Consider the following 20,035-nt stretch of genomic DNA (forward strand, 5'->3'; position numbering starts at 1 on the left):
TGCCTGTACGCGCGTTAAGCCACAGATCTAAGAGTAAAAGAAACATCCCTTCATCGGAACTGTTTCCCACGCCATGCTGGAAGACAGACAGCAATATTAATTATCGACTTGCCGAGGTATCTCGAACTCGTTGAGGTTCATGATCACCAAAAGTGATTTGCAGTAGTAGGGCATGACCATTCTACGTATACATGCCCTAGTACTACTACTGCAGAATGCAGATAATCGAATATCGTATATATATAGTTGCTACTATATATGCATGCAAATGGGGATGTGTGTGTGTATATTATATGGCGAGGATATATCTACGTATTTTTATTAAGTTCCCACAGAACTTAGATATCACTGCAAGTCCTGAACATGAGATGTTTACCTTTTCCTAAAATCTTCTTTACTGGACTTAGAAAAAAATTAAAACTATTACATTTAATTCATTCATGAATTGTACCGCGTCCACTACCAGGCAAATTAGATCATGTGACAGAATGGACAGATATTGCAAATGTTGGGAAAAAGATACACATGGAAGATAGTGATAGTTTCATAAGAGTTCATGTACGTATGAGATCAATTCTATCTCAACCATTGACAAGCAAATTATGAATCAGTGTGATAATAATTAAAGAGTTCTTCTACTCAACCACAACTGTTCACGCAACCTCCCCACTCCATCCGACGTGGCCTTTTTCTTTTTTTTTTTGGGTTAACATAACACGCGTTTTCAATTTCTCAGCGTTTGCTCCCCTGTTTCCCCCACATTCTCTCGTCTCTCGTCCCCTGGTTCCCCCGTTTTCTCTCATCCCCTCCACTCCCCCAGCAGCTCGTTCGCCCCTCAGCCTCTCCCCACTCCGTGTGGCTACATTACTCCGGAAGTTTGTGGCTCCATTACTCCGGCACCGTGTAAAAAAGAGTCCCCACTGTTCACGCAACCTCCGCACGGTTTCTCCAGCTTCACCACTGCCGCACGGCTTCTCTCCTCCGCTGGGTGCTGTATTGTAGCTGCCGAGAGCCACCGTACGTCGTACAAGGGTAAGAAATAAATTAAAGGGTATTTATTTTTCTGTTTTGGTTTCATCTCCCATTTATAGCAGTAGGGCATTTTGTGTGTTTATGCGTTTATAGATCTGTGATTTTATGCTTGTTTGATCTGTGTTTTGTGGGATTTTTTGGTTGTTGATGTTCTACGTATACCACTGATTTTTTGGTTGTTGATAACATTTGAAACCAGAACGAGATTGTACTTTGCAATGTCCGGGCTTGCTAAAAGAAAGATTAATTTTAATGGAAGGATTAGTGTAAAGAGTGATGCTCTGTCGGAGTTTTTGGACAAAATCATTGAAGAATATTAATTAATTTTCTTACGAAATTGTTGCAGTGGAGGGTCATGGGTGCAAGCCAGTTCGAGGAATCTGGATACAATAAGACCAGAAATGCTGCCATCTCAACTAAGAATATCTGGAGACCAATTTGAGGTAGCTAGCTAGCGACCTAATTAATGCTAGATCATATTTAATGATACTTTTAAAATTAGGCAATTAATTTATATATATTCCCTAGCCTGCAAGGAATCATGTGCATGCTTATATATTATAAACTATCATCTGCATGCATGCCCAAGCACCCTCAAACAATACATACATGTCGGCCATGAATCATGTATACATGATGATCATGATCTTTAATGCATCATGTCTTACCATACACTCAAGCTGCCTTTTGTTTTATATAATTATAGTTTGGTTTAGAACTTTTAAATGATATAAGATAACTCCACTTTGATGAATTATGCATAAAATCTCCCATGATCGTTTTATACAAATCTGGTTCTGTTTTAGTACTATATATATATATATTCTTTTTAACAAATGGTTGCTTTTTGGAGTACTTTTGTGACCTACAATTAACTGATATAAGTCTCTAAACTCCTGGCTGCAGGTAAGTGATCATCATTTTGCCCAATCAAGAAACTCCACAAGATCAAGTTTTGATCACCTCAAGAATCCTAGCTTGGAGTTCACTTTAGGGAGACCCGACTGGCAGATCAACACGACTAATTTCAATTAATGGTATGGCTGGCCATATATAATTATTGTTTTAGTATTTCCAAGATAAGGAAATAGGGGCAGAAAAAAGCAGTACTAATATATAATATTAATATAGGTAGTACTACAGTTAGTGATCAGCCACTAAGAAAAATGATGATCATGATCTCTCTATTAAGTTTGTTTTTTTTTTTTGGGGGTTTATCTTCTTGATCTCCTGTAACTTGGTTTGAAGTCTGTAAAGACTTCTTCATGTGCTAAAAGCTGCTCATGATGGTTGTGAGGTGATGTGAATCAGTAAATTTCATGAATGAAGCTGCAAAAAAGCAGAAGAAAAAAAAAGGAAGGAAATTATATGGCTTTTATTCTCTCATGATCTTTTTCAATGCCCACCTCTCTATCTCTTCAATCTGTGGGGTCATTTCAGGGGTCATTTCAAGTGATAAGTGTGTGAAATCTTGACTTTTATGGTCTGATCTTTTGTTTCTTATGGTCATTAAGAGATTCATGTCTGATTTGTCCATGGCTATAGCCATTGGCCTGGTTGGATTTATATAGTAAAATAATGTTTGAAAAAAAATGTTGATTGAACTAGTGGGCACGCCCAATGATAAAAGCTTGGTGGCATAGCAACATTATCATATTTTTAAATTATTTTACTACTATCTACAAGCTATTCATTACTATTTACAAATGTTTTGAGAAATTTTTAGTATTCAAACAATGCGTATGTGTGAGATTTTGTAACTTAAAGTGGGTGATTATGGATGATGTATTAGAAATTTTGAGAAAAATATTCCTATAAAGATTTAACAGATACATCTTGACAATTTGATCCATCTAGCGAGGTTCAAATTGAAAATTTTAGGATGTGGTTAAAAAATAGTTGTCTTACATCACTTTGCATCTGAATGAAATTAAAATATGAACTGGCTTGTTGCTCGCATTTACAAGTGGCCTCTTTCTTCTTGAATGGGAATACTTTTAGTGACTTTTTATGCAGGTTTTTCCTGCTCTTAACTTCTAATTATATGTCTCCCTAATTAATTATGAGGATTAATTATTCAATGCATAGTTGTTAGATATATGGGATATTTCCTTCTTCTTTTGTGTATATAAACTATACTTTGTGCTTTATGTAGGTTGAGGGATTGCTTATGGTAATACACATTTTGTAACACTCAATAGTTATTGAGTAATAGTGTGATGGGCGAAAAGGAAGATGGACCAACCAGGCCTTCTACATCGATTGGACTCACCCAGGTATGATACACATTGGTTATTTGAAAATATCGTAGCTTCAGATATTTTGGTGGAGAATAGTTAATCCATGATTTATTTGTATATTATAGGGATATTATGGAGCTGTAAATCCATATAACCTGCCATATATGATGCCTCCAAATACATATCCACATCCATATCCATATGCTTGGGGTAGCCAGGTAAAGTTATTTTAGTATATTACATTTTTGTTTTGTTTTTTTTTTTGTTGTGTTGGTTTGAGTCATTCTAACGAAGTGGAATTTTTGCAGCAACTGCCACGGCCACCCTTTGGACCAAACATGACATCCCCAGTGGAGAGTAATCTGAGGGAGTTGAATAGAGGTGAAGATAGAACCCAGGTAGTTCATTTGAGTCTCTTTTTATGATTTTTTCTTCTACCTTCGTATTTTCTTGAATAACATGCATAGTTAAAAATGCAGCATTCGGCGATGCCACCATGTGGGCCAACTATGCCCTACCCATATTGCGCAAGTGAGTCATCAACTACGCCATCCAATGCTGCAGGTGAAAAGTTTTTAGGAGGTACACTTTTATCCATATGGTTTAACCTCCATTGTATATATATGTTAAAAATAGCAATGTTCCTAACCATGCAATCCCTCTTGTCAGAAACATATTCATATCCACATCCATATCCATATGCTTGGGGTAGCCAGGTAAAGTTATTTTATTATATTGATTTTAGGGTTGTGCGTGGGTTTGAGTCATTCTAAGAAAATGGTTTTTTTGCAGCATCTGCCACAGCCACCGTATCTGCCACATCCACCTTTTGGAACAAACATGCCATCCCCTTCCTCGACTAATCCGGATGAGTTGATACGAGGTGAAAATACAACTCAGGTAGTTCAATTGACTCTCTTTTTATGATTTTTTCTTCTACCTCCGTATTTTCCTTACTGAATCAACGTGCATTCTGAAAAAATGCAGCATTCGGCGAAGTCACCATGTGTGCCAAATATCCCCTACTCACATTGCGCAAGTGAGTCATCAACTATGCCATCCAATTCCGTAGGTGAAAAGAATTTAGGAGGTACACTTTTTTAACCATATGAGTTAACAAAGCTAGTATATATAATCATTTGATAATGTTCCTAACCATGCAATCTTCATTGTCAGAAACTTCATCCGACATAAATATAGAGCCAGATGCAGAGGGGATGAATGAAGTATTAGATGATGATAACAGAGTCGAGCCTCCAACATCTGGTATGCAATTTTCTACTGATAAAGAGGTTTTAGACTATTACAAACGATACGCCAAACAAGAGGGTTTTGGTGTTATCATAAAAAGGACGAAGAGAGATCTGGATGGGGATGCGAAGTATGTGACCATTGGTTGTGCACGTGGCGGCAGGTACTATCCTAGCCACAGTAATTTAGCAAAGCCACGAGCAACGACCAAAACTGATTGTAAGGCAAAGATAAATGCTCGCTTTGTGAATGGGGTATGGGTGTTGACCAGTGTTGATCTGGTTCATAATCACAGTACCGTTAGCCCACAGAAATCTAGATTTTTTAGATCACACAAATGTTTGGATGAATATAGTCAGAGAATGCTCGATTTGAATGATAGAGCGGGTATTCGGATGAATAAAAATTTTCAAGCACTTGTGACTGATGCGGGGGGGTTTGAGAACTTAGCTTTTCAAGAAAAAGATTGTAGAAATTTTATTGACAAAGCTAGATATTTGAGAATGGGTAAAGGAGGCGGTGAAGCACTAAACGACTACTTTAAGAGAATGAGGAAAATTAATGATGACTTCGTCTCCGTCATGGATGTGGATGATGAATCTAGAATTAGGAATGTGTTTTGGGCTGATGCACGAAGTCGGGCGGCATATGAGTACTTTGGAGACGTTATCACGTTCGATACAACGTACCTAACAAATAGGTACGGGATGCCCTTTGCTCCTTTTGTTGGAGTAAACCATCATGGGCAGTCCATACTCTTGGGGGCAGGCTTGATTTCAAGCGAGGACACAAGCACCTTCGTGTGGTTGTTTGAAGCATGGTTAGAATGCATGAATGGCAGGGCACCCGCAGCCATCATAACAGACCAAGGCAGGGCAATGAAGAATGCCATTCAAATTGTATTCCCGAATGCAAGACATAGATATTGTCTCTGGCATATAATGCGGAAACTGCCTGAGAAATTGGGATCCCACTCGGCATATAACGCAGGCTTGAAGACTGCAATTCAGAGTGCAGTCTATGATACACAAACTTGCGAACAATTTGAGGAGAAGTGGGTGCAGTTAATTCATAAGTATGATCTTATTGATAATGCATGGTTGCAGGGGTTGTACACCGAGAGGTCCTTTTGGGTACCAGTTTACTTGAAAGGTGTATTCTCGGCTGGTATGAGCACTACCCAACGGTCTGAAAGTATGAACGCCTTCTTTGATGGATATGTGCATTCCGGTACGACATTGAAAGAATTTGTCGATCAATTCGACAATGCTTTGAGGAAGAAGGTGGAGGCAGAGACGACATCTGATTTTCAGTCCTGTAACCAAACCGTCCCATGTGTATCCCTATTCAAAATTGAGAGCCAGTTTCAATCAATGTACACAAATGCAAAATTTAAAGAAGTCCAAGCGGAGGTTTGGGGGATGCTTTTATGTAACCCTACACTTGTGGGCACTGAAGGGTGCATTTCCACCTTTGATGTTTTCGAAGAAATCTCTACACCTGTTGGACAGTCCAAAATTGTGAAGTACATAGTGTACTTCAATGAAGACGAATGCGAAGTTAAATGCACGTGTGCCCTGTTTGAGATGAGGGGGATTCTCTGTAGGCATGGATTGAAAGTATGTCAAATGAAGTACATTCATGTGTTGCCAGATAAATATGTGTTGGATAGATGGAGGAAAGACTTAAAGAGAAGATACACACTTGTTAAGAGTAGCTATGATGATTTACGGGTCAATGCGGATGCACGACGGTATGAGCTTGTCGTTAAAAGATGTCTAAGATTTGCGACGCGTGTATCTCGAAATGAGGACCATGTGAATGCATTCTTCCATATGTTGGATGAGTTTGAGCATAAGTGTGTAGGATTAGAGCCTGAGTCCGGTTCAGCAAAGTTAAAAGAGAACGTGGTTGCCGATAAGGATAAGAAAATATTAAGCCCGAACGTTGTTCGGAGGAAAGGGAGACCGCCAACGAGAAGAAAGGTCCCAATGGTTGAGAAGGCTACAAGGAAGAGAAAGAAGACACAGGTATTACATTTTGCATCGTCAGTTGTATAGAATTCTGGTGGAAGAGTTACATATGTTGTTCCTAATAGATGTAAATTTTTATTTTCCAATTTAGACATACAGGAATCTATTTGACGAAGACTCCACTAATATCGACCTGCCGGTGTCAGAAGTTGGTGCTACCGTTGACGAGGTTGTTATCCCAACGCAATGTAGTACTCTAACACAAGTAAGGCCTCTGGCCGATGACGAGGTGTGAGGTTATTCCTACCTCTTGGCATATATATTTTTCTGTTTTTAAGCAAATTCTGAGAAAATATTTTGATATTTTTAATATTTTTCAGGCTACGCCAAGCTTGCCCCATGGAACATAGCGTACATACTGTCCTCTTTTTTTGATTAGCATTGGCCTGCTAATTGTGTATATGTGTTTTGGAGATCTCAGTCTTTTGGGAAATATGGGCATTTTGGCTGATAGTGAATATGGTGGAAGCATCCTGAGTTCTCTAGTTTGCTATGGATGGATTTTGCCATGAGCATTGGCCTGCTGAATGCGTATATATATTTTGGAGATCTCAGTCTTTTGGGAAGTATGGTGGAAGATAGAGTTTTGGGCATTTTGTTTGAAAGCGAATATGGTGGCAGTTCATAAGAGATTCTGTATTTTACTATTTCCAGCTACATTGCAGGGTAGCTGTTTACAGCACTTGTTACTAGCTTTTTCTGCTGTTGGTAAGTGTGAGACATGTTGCAAATTATTTGGTATGAGTTTTAACTAATTCAGACAATAACATTGCTGACACAATATTGTTTTTGTTAGGCTCTCAAAGTTTATACAATATTGCTGACACCCAAATCTATGTTTCTAGAGTTCAGGAGAAACACTTATGTTTCTATCACATTATGACGTGGAAGGAGTTCAAGTTTCAGGACTGATAAAAGTAAGTTCCCTAAACCATGCCACCTTGTTTCGTTTAATGCTTTTATGTTTTATTTGTTACTTAGGCTGTGTATCTTGTTCTTTGTAGTTTTTTAACTATTTTCATTTTGGTCAAGATGCCACATCAGAAGTAAATGATGTCTCATATGCGAAGTAAAATTTTTCTGGAGTGTTTAAAGTGGTCCAGATGCCACATCAGAAGATTTGGACTTACATGCTTGAGTATACTGGAAGTGTGAGACCAAAGCATACGAGGCCCTAGCAAATTCTGAGAAGGTATGGATGCACTCATGATGTTTTCGAAGACATTTTTTTTAATGAGTCAGCCACTCTTTTTTTTATTCAAGTTATGATTTTTACAATAGTTTGGGGCCATAGATGTGAAGGACATTCTGAAATCCTAAAGTTGGGTGAGAAATGCATCCTAATAGATGCAGGAGTTGTTTCTGGAGTTGAAATGAGACATATGGAAAATGAGAAAGAGCATGTGGGCTTGGTCAAAGTCTGTAGTTTCTGAACCTTCATTGCTTATTTCAAAGAAAAGTAGAAGTGGTCTTTATGCTTCCCTTCCAGCACTTGTTCAATGGGAGGCAATGGTTATTGCTCTATAGGTGTGTAGCTCATATGCATAAAAGAAATGGATCTTCCTAAGGTTGTACCGAAGGAGCATGCTTTGGCCCGGGCTCATACTCACGCTGGTAAGTGCTTTTATTCATTGTTTTTTTGGATATTAACTTGAAGTTTGTGGATTTTTGGATGTAATACTGCATGGAGAAATTGAAACGGTTGTGTATATGTAAGTCTGTCTTCTGGAAGTTTAAATTCTCTGGGACATCTTGCAAATTAAGTGGAGGCAATATTGGAAATTGAAACGGTTAATTAGCTGAAAAAGATAGCCTTTTTATTTCTATTACTAAGATAAATCTGCTGTTGGTAAGTGTTTTTATAAATCATTTGGATGTCACTATATAAAAGGATCATGTTAGTCATACAGCCTATTGTAATTCACAACTTGGACTGATTAAATTATAATGAACAGGGCTTGGAGACTCAATGTATAAGAGGATTACAGTCTTCGTCTCATGATCCCGGGCAATTCCTCCCAAACTCTTGTACAACCATGGAGATGTTTATTTGGTAGAGTGCTGAATGAAGTATTACATGCATGATCCCGGGCAATGAAATGAGACTATACTGATGGAGTAGAGTCTGGAGCTGGTTTTGCCTTCTTTGTAACAAACTCTTGTACAAACATATTGAGTAATTTTCTTGCGTCAATCCTGAGTGCTTGAACCTCTATGGACATGGGTTGTGATGGTACATTGACTATTTCATTTTAATGGTTGCTTTTATATTTTGAAGCAACTGGAACCAGTTTTACAATAGTTTGTGTTTAATTGAATAATAGCTGATGTTTGTGTTAGGATCTGGGGCCATTTATGTTTACTTGAATAAACTCATCTGTTTGTGTGTGTGGCATATAATGTTTTTCCCTAAACATTACCAAACACAGCATGATTGGTATGATTAATGTAGATATTTTATTATATGTTTTTCACTAAATTCTTTTACTAAAATCTGGCTTTGTGGTTTGGCCGTAGCTTTCTGATGAGATGAGTTTTTAGTTGAATCTGCCTTCATGGCTTTAGGATGTGGTTTGGCCATAGCTTCAGATGATTTACGGGTAGCCAGTTTCGTGATGTTAATCATTTTATAGGAAGAAAAAAAAAAGTCAATGTATTAATGTATTAACTCTATAGTTTGAAGCTTATCCACCAAAAGCTTCATTTAAGACAGGTCGTGATGATGATGAATAGCTGTTTACAGCACTTTGTTTACACTTTCAAGGATGTCCCAGACCATTACCTTTTGTGGGTGTATCGTTAGCAACCAAAGAAGGAAGCAGAAGAAATGGGTGGATTTTATTTTACAATTCACTCAAAGTTTACTTTATTATTAACTTATTAGTGTTGGCCTGATTTGAAAGTATGTCTGGACCTATATTCACCAAACCGTATGCCTTAACTTGAAGGCAGGTTCGTGGGTACCAGCAAAGGCGTAATGTGCTTCGGTTTTCCATACATCTTACCCGCAGCAAATACTCATGATTCTATGCCAACCGTAGCTTTAATACTCATGTGCTTCAGTTGAACAAAGAATTATGCTCTGTACCAACTACATAAGAAAAAAATGGCTATGCCAACTACACGCAAAACAAAGTGAACTTCATATACATATAAGCTGTCATAATTATATTCATAGATAATATATCATACATGTTAGGATTCCATCAGTCTTTTTTCATTTCTAACCACTCGGCATCTACATTCAGAACCAACCAAAAACAATTACAACTGATACAATCCAATAGAGACACAACAAAATACGTACAACCCTATTCTCTACTATCATTTTATGAAGGTCGTCATCTTGCTTCTGCAGCGTTTTCTCTCTCTCTAATAGTTTGTCCTCTTTTTTTTGAGCTTCATACTCACGCAACAACAAAGCATCCTCCCTCTTCCGAATTTCATTCTCTCCTGTCAGGTACTTCTCAGATATTACTGATTGAAGTATATCTACCCAAATGAAGAATTGGCATCTTGTTTCTCCCTGTGTATAATTCAAGAATTTCATATTTAATTACAAGAGAGAATTTTGGTACATGCATTCAACTGCAATACAAAAAAGAGGCAAATTATTTACCGTTCCATAAGTCGGACAAGCATAAAATTTCCTTCCAGGATTTTTGTGGGTGTGGGAGATCTTTAATGGCGCTTTCAAACCACACCAACAACTCGGTGATTCCATTTCAATATCATTAACTACACATGATGACGCTTGACTCGATGCCATAGTCGGTCTACGTGATGAAAGAGAGATGACTACTTTTAAGTGCAACACTGAGATAACAAAGTGCAGACATTATAGGGGAATGCTAACAACAAATCTAGGTGCTTCTAATGTTGGACATTATTATTTTTTTCAAACCAAGTATAATCCTATCTAAAAGCAGTTAAGATGCATGTTAATATGCTAACAAGATTCTATGTTTCTGTCTGCATCTATTGTGCATCTATTGTTTGACATTAATTGATTTTTTAACCAACCAAGTATAAATCTATCTAAAAGCTAACAAGATGCATGACTCTTGTTTATTAAAAAGACAGAAAGCCAGAAATTGAAGAGGTATTCAAAGTTAGAATTTCTTAGGTTATTGAGAGTCATGAGTGCAGTTTCTGATCTTTGCCATTAAACATTTTTTAGTTAATGTATCCCCAGCCATGCGAAGTAGACCTTTTTACACTTTAATGAAGTAGACCTCCTATAATTTTTATTCTTTTTTTCTTCTATTTCTGTTGTTAGAGTAAATTTTAATTTTTTGGTATTTTTGTCTCCAAAAGTCGCCTGGGAGCCAACAGCTTCATCTCTGGAAGCTTCAACATGACCATAACAGTTTTGTGATACTCACATCACGCAAGACCAACTCAGACTCTAAACTGTTTGATGGAAGACCAACTTATTTCTGTTGTCACGCAATATATCAACATGACCATACCAGACTCTAAACTGGTATTAGCAAAATGGTTTCCACACCCCATGCCTTCCTTTCCAGAAAAAAGTTCACCATCTAAAGACCAACTCAGATACTGTGTAATTTACTAAGCAATGCAGTTAAATTTACTTCTGAGGGGCATGTAACCATTCGAGCTTGGGTTAGGAAACCCGGTTTGCAGAATTCAATCAATGCTTCTAAACAGAACTGCTTGCCTTGCTTTTTATACAAGAGCAGTCAAGCATATAATGACTTTGAAGTGGTGGATACAGCCCAACATGATCCAAATACTATGGACTTTGTATTTGAGGTGGATGATACAGGTAAAGGAATTCCAAAAGATAACGTGCATAACAGAACTGTATTTTTGTTCTTGATAACAGAACTCATTTGATATTTATAATTACTGTGATCACTGAAAACACAAAACAGACATGGATGCTATCACTGAAAACACAAAACAGATTGAAAACACAAGAGACAGTCATGGTTTCGATTGTGCTAAGGTACTCAATATCAAACCAGAACGTATATTCAAATAAGCCTATATTCAAACCAGTCTATATTCAAATAAGCCTATATTCAAATAAGCCTATATTCAAACCATCCTCTCCAACCAGAACGTATATTCAAACCATCAACAAAGGTAAATCAGCCTATATTCAAACTTATGTAAAATCATCAACATAGGCACCAGAAGCCAAAACATCCAAGGAGAATGCTGCTGCTAAAAGTATGCTAGAAGAGGGTTTACGATTCCATCTGCAAGAGACTGTCATTCTAATAGCAGCAAATGTGTGTGATGGTTCCTATAAGGCTGGTTGTGATGTATTTATCAGATATGATACTTCTTTATAGACTTCCATATGCAAATGCAATTTAACAGCTCTATAATAGTGAAGCCAGAAAACTTTGCTATTTCTTCCAATTCTCAGAGAAAAGGCTTTCCAAAGCACACAAAGATCAAAGGAAAACTATCTAGTGTAACAAGCATGATAGCCAGCCCCATCTCAGCCCACTGAAACACTATTTTAAATATCTTAAAGCTGTTATTCCTTCCCAGGACGTAGATGGATGGTAGAAATATAATATTGGATTGACTGGGATGGACTTTGAATGTCTTAGAGTTTGTTGTGTTGGATGAGCTCATGGAACAGGTGCACCGAGTTGTAAACAAGTTGGAATTTAAGCATAGGTGCTCGAACTCGACTCAACTATACTGTTTAAGAGCTAGAATCTGAGTCATTTATTTATTTATTTTACCAAGCTCGAACTCAATTGAACCAATGTATTTCAATTGAGTTAATTTCAAATCAACACACAATCTAAACCGTGTAAACCAAAGAGACTAAGCAACGAATACCTAATACCCAGAAGCGTGTAAACCATTGAAGCAAAAAATACCCAGAACAAATACACACAATGTTCTTTTCATGCGGTGTACAAATACCCAGAACAAGTTTGATGAGGAAATATATGGATATGCGGTGGTGTACCTACCACAACCAGAGGCACGATTCGACGCCGAGGAGTGGGCAGCTTCTGGCCAATCTGACGATGGAGTTGGGACTGCGTAGCGGAGGAGAGCAGCCGATTTCAGGATCTGAGGGAAGAAGAAGGCAGAGACGTGAGAGACAGAGGGAAGAAGAGAAGAAAGAAGAGGCGCGGGAGACAAAGAGGGAAGAAGAAGAAAGAAAGAAATTGCGGGAGAGGAGCCGAAAACAATAAACAATTCATTTAGATTTGGAACAGTTCTTTTCATCTTTGAAAAGAAAGATAAAATTACTGTAGATCAAATTTAATATGAAATGGGTTTGAAGAAGCCGATGTCAGTTATTTATAAAATTATCTAAATTTGAAGATAAAAAGCATTTTGAAGAAACGGATGCCCGAACTTCATATAATGGAACATCTTGCTGCTGCTATTCATGATATGCAAGTTTTATGGCATTGTTAATGATAATGAGAGTGGTCCCAAGTGGTGATGGACAATTTGTTCACTTCACTTCACTTCACTTTCCATGTGCACCCAACTTTTGTAAAAACAAAAAAAAAAAAAACCCCTTGGGAATTCACAGCAAGTTGTTATGCATGAACAATTCGGAATGAGAGCCTACAACCGAGATTCTACAAAGCAAAGCAAAGCACAAGCTCCCTTATTGATCACTTTCTGGCTTAGGATTGTTGTTCAAGTTCTTCACTTCAATTATTGTGGTAAAGAAAAGGGAAGGTTAGTCAATTTCTTATTCTAATAAAGTTTCTAATTTAAAAATCCTAGCAATGACCAACTCACATCTATTTTAGCTCACATATTCAAGTTCCTCATCTACTTTGAAGTTTCAAATGCTAACACAATTGAGACGCAGAGCACCCCCATACAAATTGGGTATTCTAACACTCCCCTTGATCTACTATGTTGTTCATGCATCAAGAAGAATGAAAAGAACAAAGAAAAACCTATATGGAATTATACATATTTCAAAACGGGCACTATAACATTGCTCCTGTACAAGCATGTGTTGAAGAGATGTTGACAAGGCATATAAATCCAAACAGCTTATACTTAATGTGAAGAAGTGTCTAAGATGCCAATTTAGAAAGAAGAACCATTTCGAAAATCTGAGCACGTCATTATTAGTGCTCCATCTAAGGAGAATATCAATTCTCTGTGACAGCCATGATTTATGTTGTTTTAAAATCTAACATGCCAAGTTAGCCACTATCAAGCACATTAGCTTCTCTGGCATAAACTATTTTGGCAAATTGTTGCTAACTGTATGCTTATATATTATTTTACATTCAACATTTAACATAGTTCATAACAGAGAGCTTTTACAAAAACAAAATGTAATTTACAATGGATGTTTCCTAATTTCTAAAGGGTTTTTTATTTGGAGTCCAAAAAATTTTTCAGTCATCGGCTTTTGCTTTTGTGCATTGTACCATAGAAATTATACATGGCCATTAACATTTTAATTCAGACGCAGAGCATAAAAAAAATCCAGAATTTAATGTGTAAACATGTGCGACAATTCAGAGTCCCATTAAAGTGTGTCTCCATAAAAAAATGCAGCAATTCTGAGCGAACAAAGGTAGACATTTCAAACGAATTGCAAAAAAAAATTACCTTTCACGGAGATTTCTTCAAACTTAAGGGGCTGAGGGAGATGGGTCTTCAGCTGAATCGGTCCGCGTGTACCTAACAAAGAATGCAGAAACTCTGAGAGAGACAGACGCAGCATTGACACAAAGGTAGACATTTAAAATGAATTGGGTCAAAAAAAATACCTTCGACGAAGATTTCTTCTACTGAAGGGGGTGAGGGAGATGGGTCTTCAGCTGCTTGGGGCTGAAGGGGGGAGAGAGAAAGGGTATGAGGTTCGAGATGTCTGAGGGAGAACGAGGGTGAGAGGTCTGAGGCTCGTAGAAATTTTCTAGGGTTCGGGATTTTGGGGTTAGGGCGTCGGGGTGAGAAAGAAGGCGTGAGAGAGAAGAGTATGAGGTTCGAGATGTCTGAGGGAGAACGAGGGTGAGAGGTCTGAGGCTCGATGCATTCTTTCTAGGGTTCGGGATTTTGGGGATTTCATAGGGTTCGGGAGATTTTGGGGTTAGGGCGTCGGGGTGAGAAGGAAGGCCTGAGAGAGAAGAGTATCAGGTTACAAGGGTCTGAGGGAGAACGAGGGTGAGAGGTCTGAGGCTCGTAGACGATTCAAATCGTTGTGCCAATGTCAATGTCACTCTGAGGGAGAAGAGGGACGGAGAGGGAGGGAGATGCGCGAGTCACTCTGAGGGAGAATAGGGACAGTAAGCAGCTCGGGATAGCAAAGAACCGTGACATTGGCAAGAACCGGGTTCGGCCACGTCAGGAGTGTGCCGTGCGGTTAGAGAACCGGGGGTTGAATAGAGTTTTCGATAATTAAAGGGGGTGCATGCCGAGAGAGAGAGAGAGAGAGATCATGAGATGGAACTTGTCCACGCTTCTTTGTTACGACGTTTAGGATATCATTATCGAAAGACAAACACTTTTATCCAAAGACACACGTCTCTTATAACCAGAAGCATTTTCTGGGGGGATAATCGACTAAGATCGTACTATGGAATCATCCTTGATAGATGGTTAGAAACAATAAGTACGCTGCAGATAAGTCAAGCGTTTCACTGTTTAGTCTATTTTAATAACGTACGTAACTACTAGGTCTCTTGATTGACTAGACACGATCTCAATGTCCATCGGGATGGATTTTAATCTTCAAAGCAAGGACGTCGAAATGACGAGATCAGGATAAGTTTCCTATCACATCTCCCCATATTATTATTATTATATTGTAAATGATTGATATATAAGCTACTTAAAATCCATATAAATATATATATATATATATATATATATTTATATACGTATATATTTAGATTTCGAGTACTAGAGTCACCGTTTGTGGCTCCCGTTGATAACTATCGTTACATGTATTTTTTCATATATTTTTTTTCAATTATTTTTTATAGAGATTTTTTTAATAGTTTTAAATATTTTAAAAAATTAAAATAAATTTAAAACATTATTAAAAAAATATTTTTTTAATCAGAAAGTAAAACAAATTATTAAAAAATACTTTCTTAATCACGAAATAAAATAAAAAAATATTATTTTTATTTACTTCATGATTAAGAAAGTATTTTTTAATATTTTTATTTTATTTTGTGATTAAGAAAGTATTTTTTAATAATATTATGAATTTTTTTTATTTTTTTAAATATTTAAAATTATTAACAAAATCTATATAAAAAAAGAATTAAAAAATACACATAAAAAAATACACACTAATGCAAGCTGTGAGCGAGACACTTAGCATTTTCCTTATATTTCAATTGTCTCTTTTTTATCGATGAGGAAGAACAACTAAAGATTGACATCCTCAAGTAATTTGATATGGGTGTTTAATGAATTTTAGGTTATTTTTAATACTTGTCATATAAGTTTAGGGAATTAGGAACTAATTAACAACTCAAATATATTGATGAGACTTTTGTAAATAATAATAATAATAATAACTCAAATATATGTCAAATACAAATATATATATATATATATATATATATATGGATCACTTTTTTTGCAATTCATGATTTTATAACCAATCAATGTAATTCTTTTATGAGTAAGATCATTTCAATAAAACTAAAAAGAAGACCAATGCAAAAAGAAAGGATGGACAGTCTCAAAAAACACCAATTCATATTCAATACAACGCATATAACTAAAGGCAAATTATATGTTAGACTTGTTCTCAATTCATTTTCAATACATGTTTATATATATATATATAAATATATTTATATTTTACAAATTGTGTATATATAAATATATATTACAATTTGTTAGACTTATTCACAAAATATGCACTAGCAAGTTTAAAAACTGCATATTTTAAAAACTAATACACTAACTTACACAAAATATATACTAGCAAATTTAGAAACTACATAATTTTTAAATTATAGTCATATTTACAAAATTTAAATTTACAATTTGAGTCTAAAAATGTATTTTTAATCACTTTTGAAATGTAGTCCATTTTCTAAGTAGACATGAGGTAGGGCGGATTCCCCCTGCCCCAGGGATGCGGGGGCGGGGGATGGGGGTGAAAACCCCACCTCCTGCCCCGACTACTCTGCTCCGTATGGTGCGGGTAGCATCCTTATTAGGAACCTTGTAAAAACACCGTAAGTTTTCACGATTCGACCAATCGCATAAGTTTTAGTCTGTCAACATAGTCAGTACTATCACTCACTATGGTGCCAAAAGCGCGATTTTATTTAACTGAGGTAGTTAGAAGTGTCAATTTGAGATATGGTCTGTCCCACTAGACTTAATTGATTATTTAGGATTTTATGACGCAATAATTTCATTTTCAATTTTCGGACAATACGCTTTTTTGAAAACATATTTGTGCTTATTTCGAGGCACTTCAAGATTGAAATTCAATAAAAAAAAAAAAAAAAGAATTTGCATAGTTAGGTTTATATGAATATTTAGGATTTTACAATGCAAAGTTTATTTTTCACTTTCCCGGAGTGAATAGTAACATCAGTAGTAACATCTAGTACAGTGTTTTCAAAACCACAGTGTGAAATGTCCAAATTAGGTTAGAGAAGTTTTACTTAGACACTCAACAATATCTGAGCCACACTTGGTGAATAGTATTGAACACTTGGCACAAAGAGGAACCATGAGATGGATTGTGAAGGAATCAAGGTGTGAGATCATGTCACCTAAGCAAAACCCTGTTTACTATCTGATCCACCATATTGTGTCTAACCAAATAGGGTTTCAACACTAGAAAAATCCTAAATGGTTGGGATCCAATTGAAACCCTAAAAGGTTGGTTGAAACCGAAACCCTAAACGGTTTCCCCAAACCCTAACGTTGGCCTTCAAACACTTTTTGATTTCTAGTATTGTGTTTAATCCATTGATTAAATCACTTTCACATGTTATTAATTCCTCAAATTCATGTTATGATATTATTATCCAACCTTTTGAACCTTGAAAATTGATTAGGTCAAGAAAAATTTGATTTGGGTTTGATAACATCCCAAACCCTCTCTAAACCTCAATTTGAAGCTCACTTATTAAGGCCCACGAATTTGGCCACCTTGGTAAACATTCTTAAGGAAGTTTCTCCTCTACATGGCAGACCAGCCTCTACCCTTGGCAGCCCCCAAATAGTTCCTTGATGGGAGAGAAAAGTCCACGTCACCACCCTTCATATCTCACGGCAGCAGCAACAGTTCTTCTCCCTCACTATTCTTCACTTTTTGTGACATAGGCACCTCCACTCAAAGGGTCATTCAAGCCCATACCTACCCCCATTAGAAGGCTAGAGTCGTGCCAAACACACTTCACTTCATTTCATCACTTTTTCACCTTGTTCTTAGAGAGAAATCCTTATGATCTCTCTCGGACAGATTTCTGAGTCGTTTTGAGTGGTAATTTTTCACCCATTGTAAGAATTTTCTCACAATGACTCTCTATGAAAGTTGTTCGTCTTTGAGTGTAGTTTTCGTGTATATCTTATTTGTTTCATTTCTTGGTCATTTGATTGATCCAAAGTCGTTTTAACTATGAAAATGTCATTCTGGACGTTAAACTTCAGAATGTGTTATATTTTAAAGTTTTTAATCAAATTAATAGACAAATTTTGGTCTGAAATTTTTATGAAGTATTGTTAACATGTGTATATGAATATTCATTGAGGATTTGTTGCATGACTAAAAATTTTGGTGAAATATTTTCTTAGATCTAGAAACTTAGAAACTGAAAGAGGAAAAACTGTTTATGTTTAGAGAAAGTTTGAATATTTCATGATTTAATCTTACTTCAATGGCTTTGATATTTTATTGGATGATCTTAAGCCTCTTATATGCATGTTAGGATACTATTTTGAATATTTTTGGTATTAGCTTCAAAGATATGAATTTTTATGCAAGTGGATAATTGGTTAGGCCAAATGCTTGATTTTTTGGTTAGATCCAGGTTTTGGTTATTTTTAGCCATGTATTTTGAGTTCAAAGCTTCGACCTACTTAAGAACAACTTTTTTAATCATGGGATGTTTTGGTTTGAAGATCTAATCTTTTTAAGTCATAGATCAAGTGGTTTATCAAATCTAGCTAAGAAAAAGTTTCTATTTTTGGACTAAGTGAGGAGCCGAGTGTCCAAGTGATGTTTTGTGATTTTTTTGTGACTTTTCTTTGATGTTTTAAAAGCATGGTTGGTCTTTGGATAATGTAATGAGTATTTTAGAAAAAAATTTGGTTTAATCATGAGTTTTGAAAGTTGAAAAAATTGCAATAAAAATCAAGAGAAATGACCTATGGATGTTTCAGCCATAATGAGTTTTGCATAGTTGTGTTTTGTTTTAATTCTTTTCAAAGTTGATATTTGAGTTTAAGACAAAATTAAAAATGGTAATTTTTGGTGATTTTTGGAGTTAGGATGCAAAATCCATAAGTTATGGGGTAAAATAGTTATTTTTCCATATGTAGAGGGTAAAATAGTCATTTTACTCTAAGTTAATTTTTTTTTCTTGTTTAATTGTTAGTGATTAAATTTCTAACTTTTAATTCATACTTACAGTTTCTCGTGTTTCGCATTTTATTCTCGTAATGCAACAATCGTTGTAAGTTAGCTCTTAACTTACTATCAATTTACTTGTATGTGTGATGGGTAAGCGAACTAAAATTGTGATTGTATATTATCATATATGCCATGCCATGTCACTTTATTGCGTGTTTACCTGTTACACATGATGTATACTGTCACGAAATACTTATTTGTTACACAATATATTTTAACACGTATTGTTGCACATATGTCATGTTATGTATGACATCTCTTACATGTATGTCATGTCACATAATGTTCATTGTTACGTGTCACGTCATGTTATGAAATATTTTCTGTTACATGTTATGTTATATTACGAAATGTTGTCTATTTTATGTTATGTCATGCTACGAAATATTTTCTGTCAAGTACATCATGTCTGTAGAATTACATTTATGTCATGTTACACTACGTCAGGACTTTTGTCCTTTCGTATTCATGTCACGTTTCGTCTCAGGTACAATTGGTGTCTCTCGGGAATAGTCATGTCAAGTCATTTCTTGTCTATCATGACTCTAAGTGTTAGGATGATGTAATATCTTAGTGAAACTCTTTTGTTCATGCCAGAGTGTCTAAATAGGTATGAAATTTCCTGGGTTAATGAAACATAGTCAACAAGTTGCGAATGAGGCCTAACTAGCTGGTCACTAGAGCACGCCAGACACTAACGCCGATTAAGTCATATTTTATTTTATGTATGTCCACAACAATTGTGGCACAAATAATTCATGATGTTACATTAATTGTAACGCATGACGTATGGGGTCACAGCAATTATGACGCATACACCACGCGAGACACAACAATTGTAACACATAAAATACGTGGGGCCATAACAACTGTGG

The 20,035-nt window shown here is 36.2% G+C and overlaps 2 protein-coding genes across 2 annotated transcripts; one reads left to right on the forward strand and one right to left on the reverse strand.

Annotated features, from left to right (window-relative positions):
* Positions 1-3,251: 3,251 nt before the first annotated feature.
* Positions 3,252-7,468, forward strand: LOC108985372 (protein FAR1-RELATED SEQUENCE 5-like). Its single transcript, XM_018957652.2, has 9 exons — positions 3,252-3,308; positions 3,398-3,490; positions 3,581-3,670; positions 4,065-4,172; positions 4,260-4,362; positions 4,449-6,553; positions 6,648-6,785; positions 7,222-7,264; positions 7,353-7,468. The coding sequence occupies exons 1-9, from the start codon at positions 3,252-3,254 to the stop codon at positions 7,466-7,468; spliced, it is 2,853 nt and encodes a 950-aa protein (XP_018813197.2).
* Positions 7,469-9,652: 2,184 nt separating this feature from the next.
* On the reverse strand, positions 9,653-14,578 carry LOC108985373. The gene is made up of 4 exons (XM_035686078.1): positions 14,314-14,578; positions 14,153-14,224; positions 10,176-10,372; positions 9,653-10,082 (listed from the first exon to the last, which is right to left on the reverse strand). The coding sequence occupies exons 3-4, from the start codon at positions 10,323-10,325 to the stop codon at positions 9,801-9,803; spliced, it is 432 nt and encodes a 143-aa protein (XP_035541971.1). The 5' UTR covers positions 10,326-10,372; positions 14,153-14,224; positions 14,314-14,578; the 3' UTR covers positions 9,653-9,800.
* Between the last annotated feature and the right edge of the window lie 5,457 nt (positions 14,579-20,035).

This window comes from Juglans regia, chromosome 15 (assembly GCF_001411555.2).
Source record: "Juglans regia cultivar Chandler chromosome 15, Walnut 2.0, whole genome shotgun sequence".
NCBI classification, from domain to species: Eukaryota; Viridiplantae; Streptophyta; class Magnoliopsida; order Fagales; family Juglandaceae; genus Juglans; species Juglans regia.

Bases quoted from the DNA above. Each gene is read 5' to 3' on its own strand.
- LOC108985373 (XM_035686078.1), bottom strand. From the start codon at position 10,325: ATGGCATCGAGTCAAGCGTCATCATGTGTAGTTAATGATATTGAAATG. The intron at 10,083-10,175 runs GTAAATAATTTG...AATTATACACAG, and splicing joins CTTGTCCGACTTATGGAACG to GGAGAAACAAGATGCCAATT.
- LOC108985372 (XM_018957652.2), top strand. From the start codon at position 3,252: ATGGGCGAAAAGGAAGATGGACCAACCAGGCCTTCTACATCGATTGGA. The intron at 4,363-4,448 runs GTACACTTTTTT...CTTCATTGTCAG, and splicing joins AGGTGAAAAGAATTTAGGAG to AAACTTCATCCGACATAAAT. The intron at 6,554-6,647 runs GTATTACATTTT...TTTCCAATTTAG, and splicing joins GGAAGAGAAAGAAGACACAG to ACATACAGGAATCTATTTGA.